Here is a 12,849-nt window from a genome sequence, read left to right on the forward strand (position 1 = left end):
AGCCCTCTTTCATTCATGGCCGCAGATATTTCTGTCAAAATGACGGGCTAAATGCCCTGTTCCTTTTCATCCAAATGAAACACCAAACAAGCCTTGTAAACGCCGGATTCAGGGGTTTCCTACAACCCTGTACACGGGCCTGGACGCGACGTTCCTCAACATACATCAAGCAGTAACGAGAAGCCAAGCTAACACTGCGCAACTGAAAAAATGAGTAAATAGCATAAAGCTATTACTTTACGGGTTAGGGTTTCAAAAAATTATCGGTTTTTAATTTTTCTCAGATAACTACCAAGTGAGGGGTCAACTGTTTCAAAAAAACTCAAAACGCTGAGTACTTATCAATTGATGACGATTATGACAAGTGGGACCCATGCGGAAGAGCTCTAATTGTTTAACCATTTGTTTGACTGTTAGGGGTGGGCCTACACACAAATTTAAGAAAGCAATCCAGTCCCTGCATTTTTTGCAAAAAGCAATCGGGGCGCTGCTCTCAGATCAGGGCAGCCATTGCCGCTCCTCTCGCTCCCGAGCTGGACCTCACGACTTTGCCTCCTCCGACCGGTGAGCCGCCCACCGCCCGCTGTTGGCACTCATCGGGGCTCAACCTAGCCGCTACTCCGCCTCACCTCCTTCTCTCCCGCCTCTCTACACCCGCCGCCTAGCCGTGCTGCACAACGCCGTCGGGCAATGGCCGCCTCTATGTCGGCTCCCCATGGTGGGCGGCGAGCCCTGGCGGCCCCATGGCGGGCGGAGACCCCCAGGCGACTCTCGATGGCACGCGGCGGCGCGGTGACACGAGCAGAGCCCCATGGCGGGCGATGGCCACATGGCGGCTCCCGATGGCGCGCGGCGACCCATGCCGGAGTCCCAGGGCTGCGCGGAGACTCCAGGCGGCATGCGCGGCGGCGACCCCCGCCGCGCGCGAGGCTGGTGAGCCCGGTGAGCTCCTTGTCACTAGGAGCACCGGCAACAGTACCAGCGGAGGGGGGCTCGACGTGGCATAGGGCGGCGGCCGAACGTGGCATAGGACGGACAGCGGTGGCCAGCCGTGTGGCCGGCGGCCATGGCGGTTCTCCGGCGTTCTTCGCGAGCAGGGAGAGTGGAGGAGAAGAAGGAATGCAGAGAGGAGAAGGAGATGACTAGATGAGAAGAGACACATGTCAGTTAACGGTCAAACTAACGCTTGTTTAGGTACGGGTCTGACCTGTCATAATCACGACCAATTGATAAGCACTCAGTAATTTGGATTTTCTGAAACAGCCGACACCTGACTTGGTAGTTATCTGAGAAAAATTAAAAACCGGTATTTTTTGAAACCCTAACCCGTAAAGTAGTAGTTTTATGCTATTTACTCGAAAAAACAAACACTAGCTAAGCTCCTGCCAATCTACTACTCTTGACGAATTTGCCAACACATGAGAGTTTCGTCAAAAAAAAAAAAGGCAACATTTAGTCCTCCCAAAACTTCTGGGCGTACCCGTGCGCACATTGACAACAACGATGCGCTTATGGGCCAAGGGTATGGCACCGGATGCAAGGCTCCACAACATCTAGCTTAACTCTAGAGCAAACTTTTCCCACGATGTATTTTCTGATTACCAGGACCGCTGTATGGGCCTACTTGGTTCTATCCAAGAAGGAGCACTTAACTCGCGGTCAGAACACCGGAGACCACCACCGGTGGTGTCCAGTGTAAGGCACTCCAGTGATGCTGAGTTTTCGAGAATATGGCACGTCAGCTCAACCAAGCTCTTTGAAGAGTAGAACCGAGATATCTCAACTTTCTTGAGCTTGTCATGGTGGTATCCTAGCATCTTCCTTAGATGTGAGGGGTCTTCAGAAAGCAATTCATCAGTGTGTTCTAGCTGTGTCCGTACCTGAAGATACAAAAAATAGTTTAAATACTTGAATAAATGGTTCGACCATAGAGACTTGTTATATCTGCATGATGGGTGAACGGTGACCTACATTCAGTACGAATGTCTCCAAGGAGGGAGCGGCACCAAGAAAAGAAACTAGAGAAAAATAGTACTAATACTCAGGGACTTCAGGTGCAGGAACTTGCTAGGCGCCAAGGCCATTCTTATTGTTTACAACTACTACTATTTCTGTCTGTAGGCTTGTCCACTGTTAAATATTGCAGTTCATTGGGCTGCATCTTTCAAGCCTCTCAATAGTTTCCCCGGGCAGGGAAACAGGCGACCAAAACGTGGCACGCAGCCGTCTCCTCCCCTAACAAAAGTTTAGAGTTCCTCCGCCTTCCGCCGGCGCCGCCGCCGGTCCGCCTCGTCCCCGGTGGCCTTAGGGCCAAGGCGGCGTGGTTGATCCCGACCCTTGTCGGTGGAAGGGTTCTATTTTGTTTCTTCGAGTTTTGTTAGAGTTTGTGTTCTGCTCAAGAAGACTAAACGGCGAGAAGATGGAATAAGATTCTTCCCCTAGCCCCCGTCCCGGTGGTGTGTCTAGCATCGTTGGTAGGCGCGTGGAGGTGTGTCTCCGGTAAATCTGTTCTTGGCGGATTTGCTTGGATCTGGTCGTAGTACGTCTATGTTCGTGTGTCTTCAGGTTGGATCATTCTGATCTACACTACTCTTCATCGGCGGCGCTTGCAGTTCTGCCATACTGGTCCTATGGGCCTTAACATGTCGACTTCCCGAGTGTCTACTACAAGAAGTTTTGCTCAGCTCGCTTCAGTTCTTATAGTCGTCGCTAGGTGGTCTACAGATCTGAATGTAATTTTAATTATTTATGGTGTTCGTTGTACGGTCATGATTGAAGATGAATATATCAGAAATTTTCTCGCAAAAAATAAAATAAAATAAATATTGCAATGCATTACCACGTGACACATGTGATAAGCAATTCAGACTATTCAAAAGAAATATTGCAGTGCACTGGTCCGTGGAACAATCATGTTACACGACAACAAGGATCCGCTAAAGGATTTACTAGAACCACCCTATGTGTACCTCACCACTTTGGGAAAGAAATGCCCCTGCTATAATCCAAACCGGATTGAGGTAATCTAGATAATTAATAAATGTAAGTATAGCAACAATTAAAATATTTTAGATTGTTTTCTTATGTAGGAAATGGTACCAAGTTTTGCAAGTTCACTCTTAGCATCTCTTATAACACATGGTGGCATATAAAAATAAGTATAGGCGTGAGGTTTGATCAAGACAATCCCACATATAGTTATACAATAATTGCATAATATATGGTTTTATCATTCTTTCCTTAACTTTTTTCTACGAAGTGATGGCGAAGGGTGATTTCTTGATGGTGCCAGCTAGTCCTAGCCATGGGAAGACCGGCCCGAAAAAGCCCGACATGGCCCGGCCCGACGCTGCCCCCGGGCCGGGCTCAGGCCTAGTTTTTGAGCCCGAAGGCCGGGCCCGGGCACGTCGTTTTTGCATTTTTCTGAAGGTCGGGCCGGGCCGGCCCGAAGCCCGACGGGCTTTTACGTGTTCGGGCCAGGCTCGGGCCCAGAAACACAGGCCCGATGGCCAGACCGGGCCGGGCCCGGGCCTGGGTTTTTTGTGTCGGGCTTGGCTAGGCCCGACCCGAAGCCCGGCCCGGCCCGAGGTTTGGCCAGGTATAGTGCCAGCGATAGCACCCCTATGGTGCTCATAGTAAACAGTCATGAACAGCGCGAATGTAATGGAGAGCCTCACAGACTAGCACGTATGGCTACGTCCCTTGATATAGGTAGACATGTGTGGCTTGATGCACCACCTGCTCATTTATGTATCCCTGTAAACATTGAACTTAGGCAATAAAGTGCGCTGTGATACTCAAAAAAAAGTAAACAGTTCGAAAACTATTCCCGGTTCTTTCCACTATGGTACTCCTAAAACAATCCCGGTTCTTTCCTATATGGAGCTTCAAAATAAATAAATAATTCTACGCACCCGACTACTCTGGCTATTCTTTGACCTAGCCAGCCGCCCCTCCAAAAAGCTAGGGTACGCTGCCTCCCGACGGCGCCGGTCCGTCCCGTCATCGGTGGTCTTAGGGCCATGAATGCGGAGTGGATCTCACCCCTTGCCAGTGGGAGAACTCCGTTTTTAGATATTTTTTTGAGTTTTGTTAGGGTTTGTGTCCTGTTCAGGAATTCGAGATGGCAGCGGCTCCCTGAAGATGCAATAAAGGTCTCCCCGCCTAGCCCCTGTTCTGTCTGTAGGCGTGTGGAGTTGTGTCTCCGGCTGATCTGTCTTTGGTGGATTTGCTCAGATCTGTTCGTCGTTCGTCTTCGTTCGCGTGTCTTTAGGTTGGATCCTTTTAATCTACACTCTTCATCTGCGGCAGTTGCTGTTCTGGTCGTTGGTTTTATGGGGTCTTAGCACGACGACTTCCCGACTGTCTACTACAAGGTTTGCTCGGCTCCGGTGAGGGAGGGGCGATGGCAGAGGCGCGCCTTCGGCTCGCTTCAGTGCTTGTAATCGTCGCTAGATGGTCTACGGATCTGGATGTAATTTTTATTACTAATGTCCGTTGTGCTACCATGATTGAAGATGAATAGATTGAAATTTTTCCCGCAAAATAAATAAATAAATAAATAATTTGACGTGGTGAGTCTAACAGAGTCTATCAACCTGTTGAAAGCCCTCTGCAAAAAATAAAACCTGTAGCAACTCACAAGTATTCAACTAGCCCTTAAATATTATAGGAACACACTCGCATAACAGTCCGATGCACCTTATTTCCCTTAGATTTTTAGAAGCTTGAAGCAAGTTGGTTAATGGAGCCCTCTTTCATGCATTTCATGGCCGCAGATATTTCTGTTAAAACGACGGGCTAAATACCCTGTTCCTTTTCATCCAAATAAACACCGAACAAGCTTTGTAAACGCCGGATTCAGGGGTTTCCTACAACCCTCTACACGGGCCCGGACGACGTTCCTCAACATAAAGCAAGCAGTAACGAGAAGCCAAGCTAACACTGGGCAACTGAAACAACAGACACTGGTTAAGCTCCTGCCAATCTACTACTCTTGACGAATTGCCAACACCGGAGAGTTTCGCCAAAAAGAAAAAGACAACATTCAGTCCTCACAAAACTTCTGGGCGTACCTGTGCGCACAATGACAACAACGATGCACCTATGGGTTAAGGGTATGGCACCGGATGCAAGGCTCCACAACAACTAGCTTAACTCTAGAGCAAACTTTTCCAACGATGTATTTTCCGATTACCAGGACTGCTGTATGGGCCTCCTTGGTTCTCTCCAAGAAGGAGCACTTACAGAACTCGCGGTCAGAACACCGGAGACCACCACCGGTGGTGTCCAGTGTAAGGCACTCCAGTGATGCTGAGTTTTCGAGAATATGGCACGTCAGCTCAACCAAGCTCTTTGAAGAGTAGAACCGAGATATCTCCACTTTCTTGAGCTTGTCATGGTGGTATCCTAGCATCTTCCTTAGATGCGAGGGGTCTTCAGAAAGCAATTCATCAGTGTGTTCTAGCTGTGTCCGTACCTGAAGATACCAAAAATAGTTTAAATACTTGAATAAATGGTTCGACCATAGAGACTTGTTATATCTGCATGATGAGTGCATTCAAAAATATTGACAGGGTGAACGGTGACCTACATTCAGTATGAATGTCTCCAAGGAGGGAGCGGCACCAAGAAAAGAAACTAGAGAAAAATAATCGTAGTCACCATGAACATGAATACTAATACTCAGGTACTTCAGGTGCAGGAACTTGCTAGGCGCCAATGCCATTCTTGTATTTATCACCTGCATAAATATGCCACATGTTAATTAATATTCCAAGGTATCACTATTGTTCTATGCATAAGAGTGCTACTGAATAATCACAGAACGTTCCCTACTTCCCTTCCAAGAAAAAGATCACAAAGAGTTTTAGAATATACCTCACGGGGTGAATATATGCTAAAAGTTTCAAGATTCGGCGCAATGGATGCAAGCTCTTCGAGTGCATAACAGAGGGGACGGCAATCGAACATCTCTAGGTTCTTCAGTCGCAGTGATTGTCCAAGTGAGACCTCTACTTGGCCAAATGTAATAAAGCGAAACCTATAAATATTTGGAGCTTCGATCTTTATCATCCGCAGTTTGGGGCAAATTAACACTTGCAGGTTGCTGAGCCGCTGCAGCTGGAAAGGTATCTTCAAGCAAGTTATATCGAAGCATCTCGAGAGTTCCAGTCGCTCCAAAGCAACGCAGCTGGAAAAAACGTACCCTAACTCGTCCCCTGTAATTCTCACACACTCGAGATGCAGCACCGTCAGGCATGTCAATCTCAAGCAACCAGGACTGACTGTAGGATGGAAGGCACAGTAAGCAAGGTGAAGATACCACATCGAGCTTCCATCCCTATTAAACAAAACATGGCAAGGGAAGCTGACTGCCTCCCTCTCAGGCATCACAAGGGTAAGTTTTTCAATGCCAGGTGTAACCACTATCTTATTAAGCCACCTATGGAGATATTTATAGACATTGGGGTTGTAGCAACAGGATAAATCAAGCTCGAATGTCTTCACGCCAATGCCCGAGTGGTTTTTCAAAATGTAATCAACTCTGTAGGTGAAATCCATGCCATTCGGCAACACTATTGTTTGAATATTAAAGATAAGGTTGGGATAGCATTTCCAAGAACTTCGAAAGGCATGAGATACGCAGGCAGCACGGGCAGCATCTCGTAGAGTCATTAGGGAATGAATATGACACCAGATGTCCTGGATCCACAAGAATCGGAGAAGAGTTAAAACATTAGAATTGTAAAATAAAATGTCTTCCTCATTGGTGTGAAGGGAGGGGGAGTCAGTAGAAGCATAGTACTACCTCTGTCTAAAAAACGTAAGTGTGACAGTGTCAAAAAACTTTTATCTTTCCCGAGTGAGACAGAGGGAGTAACATTTTTGTAAACAGAACAGTGAATAGATAAGTTTATCTTTCCCGAGTGATACGAGTCAACAATAGCAGTTGATATGCACTTGTGTAAATCAAAATGCATGGAAGATGTATTGTTGCGGAATAGCATGCTATAATACGTCAATTTAGCAAAGACGCAGATAAAAAAGGTACAGATTTTGCAATGGTAGAAATAGTACATCTACATAACTACCAGGAAGCCCATGTCACAGAATCCAACAGTTTTGGTGCAAGATACTTTGATCAGATGGTCTCAACTTTTGATCACTAAGATAAGAAGATTTAATAAATAGAACAAACCGGGTAGAACAATGGCGATTACAGAATACACAGCTCAATACAACCAACCATTATCAGCGCCGCAAAAGTGTGAAGCCAGGAAAATGAGCAGGGGAAGCATAGATCCATAGAAGAAACTTGTAGACCAAATGGATCACAGGGACAGAAGGTATTCTGGTTTTAGACAAGGTCCTCAAGGATATGGTAGGGTGTCAAGTGCTGTTACCGGGACAAAGTTTTACTAAGTTCTACTCCCTATGCAACTTAATGTAAGACGTTTTTTAGACTTACCATACGTCTAAAACACGTCTTACATTAAGTTACAGAGGCTGTACTTCTTAAAGAAGCTACTAGATAATATATGAAGCTTTATGGTGCGTGCTTGCAAGCGAAGGTGGCCCATGGTAACCGACAATCCTTCGAGTTCTGAAGTTGATTGCAACCTTATTGTATTGGAGAGCTAGCCGTATAGGTTGTGATGGTGTGGCACTACTCAATTTAATCTGGATAAAGTCTGTGACAGTTTTTGTGGCACTAGTGCTGTAACTAGTCAGTATGCAAGGCTGTTGACCATCAAAATCAGAAATCTCCAGCATTTGAGAAACAGACAGCCCAAAGGTAAGATTTTGCTTAAGAGTATATGTCACACTGAATCTGGAGCGGACAAGTTTTCTGCTCTTTAACAAGACTCGTGACAGACGGTTTTCTGCTGCAGAGATACATCTGGACTCAGGCTGCAGGTGGGACTATAGTTGGGAGTCCCACCACCAATCCACCAGGTCTCAACATAGTTTGATAGAGAAAGTGGGCATCCCACCAAAAACTAATATGGATTAAGTGGGATAAGTGGGATTCCCACTTAGCAAGCTCCCATGCGCGCATGCACCAGCATCAATGAGGCTGGCGGTAACCAATCCGTGTGGACGCCCGAGCTCCATGTTCTCGTTGTACTGATCCGTCCGTTGTGCATGATATAGCAAGAAAGCTCACACAGCCGATGCGAGCACGGACGACTGGGCTGCGGCGGTGGCGCCGACCAGCCAGCTGTTCGAGAGGAGCATGCTCTACGACCTCTACTCCGCGGGGCGCAACGAGCGGCTCAAGCACAAGCATGGCTCGTACGCCGCCGGCGAGGAGGAGGCGAGGGCCATGGCCAAGGGCCCTTGCGTGGCCGTGGAGCTGTCCAAGTGGCGGGGCGCCAAGAAGGCCGGGGCCCCCGAGCCCCTGCTGAGGAGGTCGATGCCGGCAGCAGCAGAGTTCTCGCAGAGCTACAGGGCCAGCGGTAGCCTGAGCGCCATGAGGTCCTCGCTGAGGATTCAAATCCGTGAGAATTCAACAGACGGATCAGTACACCAACCCGACAACGCCCTTGGCGTGCACGACCCTGCCACGACGAGCTTCCACGCCCCGACCTGCTTCGGCGCCCAGATCCCCGGCACACGTGAACGACGACGGCTGCTCGTCCTGCCGCGCCGGCGCAAGGTGAGTGGCTTCTGTGAGGTTCTCTCTACTAATTCAATCAATTGCCATGAATTCGGTTACAAGCTGGAGATACAGGAGGAAGAGATAGAGATTACAGAAGGGGAAGGAGGAAGATGAAGCCAAGCCTCGGCCGAAGCCGCCGTCCTGATCCAAGCCGAGTTGCTCGTGGAGGCCTTCCCCTGTATATGTAGTTGTTATCAGTTGCCTCTAGCATTTGGATGATGCACTGATACAGCTTCTCCTCGGAATTGAACAGGGCATCACAATCAGCTGCAGGAACATGTAAGAACCCATTGGCTGTGGCAACACCGAGCGATCTGATAACAACACAATTAGCTAGCAAGCTTGCTTGAAATTCAGCATACTCCAGTGCAAACAATATCCCAGCTGACAGGGATAGATCATTAATGAGCATCAAACAATCTTTGCCTTTTCTCAATTTTGTTCCATAATCATATATGCTTCGCGACTCTTACAGAAATGTAGGGAAAGGCTGCGTACTATAGACCCAAAGTGGTCGGACCCTTCCCTGGACCCTGCGCAAGCGGGAGCTACATGCACCAGGTTGCCCTTTTTTAATCATATATGCTTCGCCTCGAGATGTTGCCATTGCCAATAACAGAACATGCATAGCAGAGTGACCAAGCAACTGAATCTGATAATGCATCACTAAAAGAGTAAGCAATCTTCTATTGCCGCAGCTCAAACCCATATAGCATAAGAGCAGTATCAGGCCAGTAGATGGGCACAACAAAACTGACAATTAAGTGTCTTGGAATTCCAAGCTTCTCAAAGTAGTTAGCACCGAAAGACAAGTTGCTGCGCGAAGGATCAAGTCCAGAAGGAATTAACTCTTTGGTGAAGTAGATAGGTTCAGTCATGTTACCATTGACAGTAGTGGCACTGACTGAAAAATGAACTGGCCATGAAATTTTCCAATGGATTCCAAGAGCTTCATCAAGCATTGGCAGTAGTGGCACTGACTGCGACCTTGGTGATGCGATCAAACATTCAGGAATATTGCTCAACTCCAGATCACCCAGTAAGCACAACCTCCAAGAGGGCCAAGTCTTGAGTTCGACCGTCATGGCCATAACATTCTGAAACTTCCCATCCTGTAGAAACATAGAACTAGACCAAGAAACCTTGCGCTCATGAACAATAGTTGCATGTTGACCATGGTCCCATGGTGATGCCAAGCATCCAATAGACTGAAATTGATGCAGTGTGGTAACCTTGCTCGACAGTGGTGAACCGCTACTAGCAATATCAGTGATGATGTACAGTTGTGTGCTATTGTCATGCAGGCAACCATCAGGATTCAGGATTGTAGACAACTCGCTGAAACAACACTTCATCTGAGATTCTGACACACTTCCTTCTGCTTCGAGACTGCTGGTGCTGTCTTGTGACTAAAGATGCGAGTAGCAAGCCTCATCTCAATTATTTGCGGAGTAGAATCTGACTCAACTGGATCAGAAAATGGTACTATATTGGCAACACAATATGCAAGAACCGAGCACCGTGTACTGAATAAAACAACTGCCAAACCACCAGCTGAATCGAATAAGAAGCTGACAGCAGTCCTCCTTGATCCAACACAAGAGAATTCCCAAACGAATGACCATGCAATCTGTAGCCTAGTATGGACAGAAACTTGCTGGTGACAAATGGCATGAATACCTTGATCGCAAATAGTTGCAGCCGAATCAACTGCGTGTTGTCCTGGATCCCATGATAATGTTAATAGCCCATAACCTGGAACACACTGAAACAGGAACCTGATTGTGAGCAAGGATACTGAGTTCATCTCCTTCCTGGCTGCCAACAATTCCTCACGGCTCTTCCTCAATTCAGTTTTGAACTCGGCGAACCACACGTGCTGCTGCAACTGGTGATGTGAGCTGACTAAATACTTGAGATAAGCCACACTGGTCTCGCTGTTCAGGCCTTCTGTCGAACACTTGGTAGGCGACAATGCTTGGGTGGTTGTGACCTTTGTGAGGATTGGAGACGAACTGGTTATATCCATCAGAGCCATGAATTGACCTCTATGCTCACCTCACACATAGCAGGAATAGCACTGGTCGAGGATGCCGGCGGCGCTGCTGTAGAAGCGGGCGTGGTCCTTGTTTCACTGTTTTCTTCTCCAGGGCACTCGGTCGAACACATGGTGGGCGTGGCGAGAGCAAGTTCTGAATCGAGTGAGGCGGACACTGCAGCCATGAAGGTGGAGGTGGAGAAGGCTGCAGATCGTGTTGGGGACACAGCAATCTCAGGTAGGGGCACCTTGTTGATCTGAATGGCGTTGGCGACGGGGTAGAGGCCAAGCGTCGAACAGGTGATGGGCGTCTCACGCACATGGTCTGGCTCGCTCTGCATGGTGGACGCAGGCATGCCGATGGGACCCGTGGACACCAGAGGGTTGGCGTCTGGTGCCGCATCGATGTCTCCTCCTGGGCTCGTCGAGCGGGTGGTGGCCGACGCGACGAGGGAGGGAACGCCGCCTGATGCGGGGGCAACGGCAGTCGCGCTCCACACGGAGATGCTCGTGGCCGCTGCCGCTGGAGCGGGGTCGGAGGAGGAGGCAGCAACCTCCAACTCATGGGACCCGTCGGTGGTGATGCTGCTGCTCGAGACGCGCATAGGCCTGGCCGTGTTCGTCGTTGACGAAGTCGAAGACGACAGGTCGGGGCCGTGATTGGGGTCGGGGAAGACATGGCTCCCAGCCGACGTCGACATAGCAGGCGCTGTCGCAGTAGAGGCTGCCGCCGCAGGGGCGCACCTACGGCCGTGGTCGCTACGCACCTTCTGGCGGAGGTCGCCGATAGTCCGGTCCAGCTTGGTGTGGAGGTCGCCGAGCGCCGCCTCCATGCCCTTCTCTAGCCTCGCCTTGGACTCAGCAAAGCACCGGTCCACATCACGGGCTAGCTGGGCCCTGAGCACCTCATACGTCGCCCGACCCTCCGACGAGAGAGTCGCCAGGAGCTCGGCACGCCGTCGTGGAAAATCCATGGAATTGGGTGGGGAAAATTCTGGGGTGGATATTTGGTGGAGAATCGAACGGCTCTGATGCCAATTGTGAGGTTCTCTCTACTAATTCAATCAATTGCCATGAATTCGGTTACAAGCTGGAGATACAGGAGGAAGAGATAGAGATTACAGAAGGGGAAGGAGGAAGATGAAGCCAAGCCTCGGCCGAAGCCGCCGTCCTGATCCAAGCCGAGTTGCTCGTGGAGGCCTTCCCCTGTATATGTAGTGCGTCTCCTTCATGGGCTGGGTAGTGCCTGAGGCCCAGCGAGGCCCAGGTCGCTGACAGCTTCGGTGATGGGGAGGCCGCCGGGGGCGGTGCGGTGTGAGGAGGAAGAAGCAGGAACGCGATGGCGGACTGGCGGCGGCGGGAGTACGTTGTGGCACCGCCCTCGCTCTACTTGTTCGGACACGACGATATCTAAGTGGGCTTCCTACGGGATCCAATGGGATAAGTGGGCTAGCCCGATTATTATTATTATTTTCCAATGGGATTCCATTAAAGAAGATTAAGTGGGATGGGCTAAGTAGTCCTACTTAATCCCATCTCCACTTGCAGCCTGAATCTGGACGAACGATTGGAACAGAACAGAAAACAGAACAACTAATGCAGCAGGAGGACTACAGGAGAGGAGATTGTAGCGCAGAAAAATAAACTAAATCTCATTTAGCTAGCATTGGTTGTCAATCAATTTCTGCAGCATATATAGGTCTGCCCTTCAAATTTATGGATGTATATTACTACCTCTGGTAGCTCTGTCCCTGAACATCCCCTTCTTTTGCTGTCGTGAGAATCATCATCTCGTTTGCAAGGTGCCCCTTTCCTTGTAGCCAATGACGAAGAAGCCGATCCGTCTGCAACAGAAAACGGTTATTGGTGAGTGAAGGAAATATCGGTGCTGTTCCACCCTAGCGTTCACCCTAAATTTCATATCAGATCACACATCTTTTTTTCTAAGAACAAGTGCAATAATTTGGGGCTAAAAAGGATGCGACTTGGAGTGGAGATCCCTCAAAAAGCAAACTACTACTTGTCCCTGTTTATATATGAAATCTAAAAATGCACCAGTCCGCCGCTCCGGATGCATGAGATCGATCCAGCGGCAAGCAGGCGTAGAGCTGTGCTGTTCGTCCTTGTTGTTCTCTTCTCCCCGTCG

General features: G+C 48.9%; 2 protein-coding genes across 2 annotated transcripts; one reads left to right on the forward strand and one right to left on the reverse strand.

Moving 5' to 3' along the window:
- Window positions 1–5,025: 5,025 nt before the first annotated feature.
- Window positions 5,026–6,373, reverse strand: LOC119305862. Its single transcript, XM_037582267.1, has 2 exons — window positions 5,594–6,373; window positions 5,026–5,479 (listed from the first exon to the last, which is right to left on the reverse strand). Exons 1-2 carry the CDS (start codon window positions 5,747–5,749, stop codon window positions 5,105–5,107), a joined length of 531 nt encoding a protein of 176 aa, XP_037438164.1. The 5' UTR covers window positions 5,750–6,373; the 3' UTR covers window positions 5,026–5,104.
- A 1,852-nt stretch (window positions 6,374–8,225) lies between these two features.
- On the forward strand, window positions 8,226–11,874 carry LOC119311059. The gene is made up of 2 exons (XM_037586687.1): window positions 8,226–8,680; window positions 11,749–11,874. The coding sequence occupies exons 1-2, from the start codon at window positions 8,240–8,242 to the stop codon at window positions 11,845–11,847; spliced, it is 540 nt and encodes a 179-aa protein (XP_037442584.1). The 5' UTR covers window positions 8,226–8,239; the 3' UTR covers window positions 11,848–11,874.
- The last annotated feature ends 975 nt before the right edge of the window (window positions 11,875–12,849 follow it).

The sequence above is a fragment of the Triticum dicoccoides genome, chromosome 5B (genome assembly GCF_002162155.2).
Source record: "Triticum dicoccoides isolate Atlit2015 ecotype Zavitan chromosome 5B, WEW_v2.0, whole genome shotgun sequence".
In the NCBI taxonomy this organism is placed as follows: Eukaryota; Viridiplantae; Streptophyta; class Magnoliopsida; order Poales; family Poaceae; genus Triticum; species Triticum dicoccoides.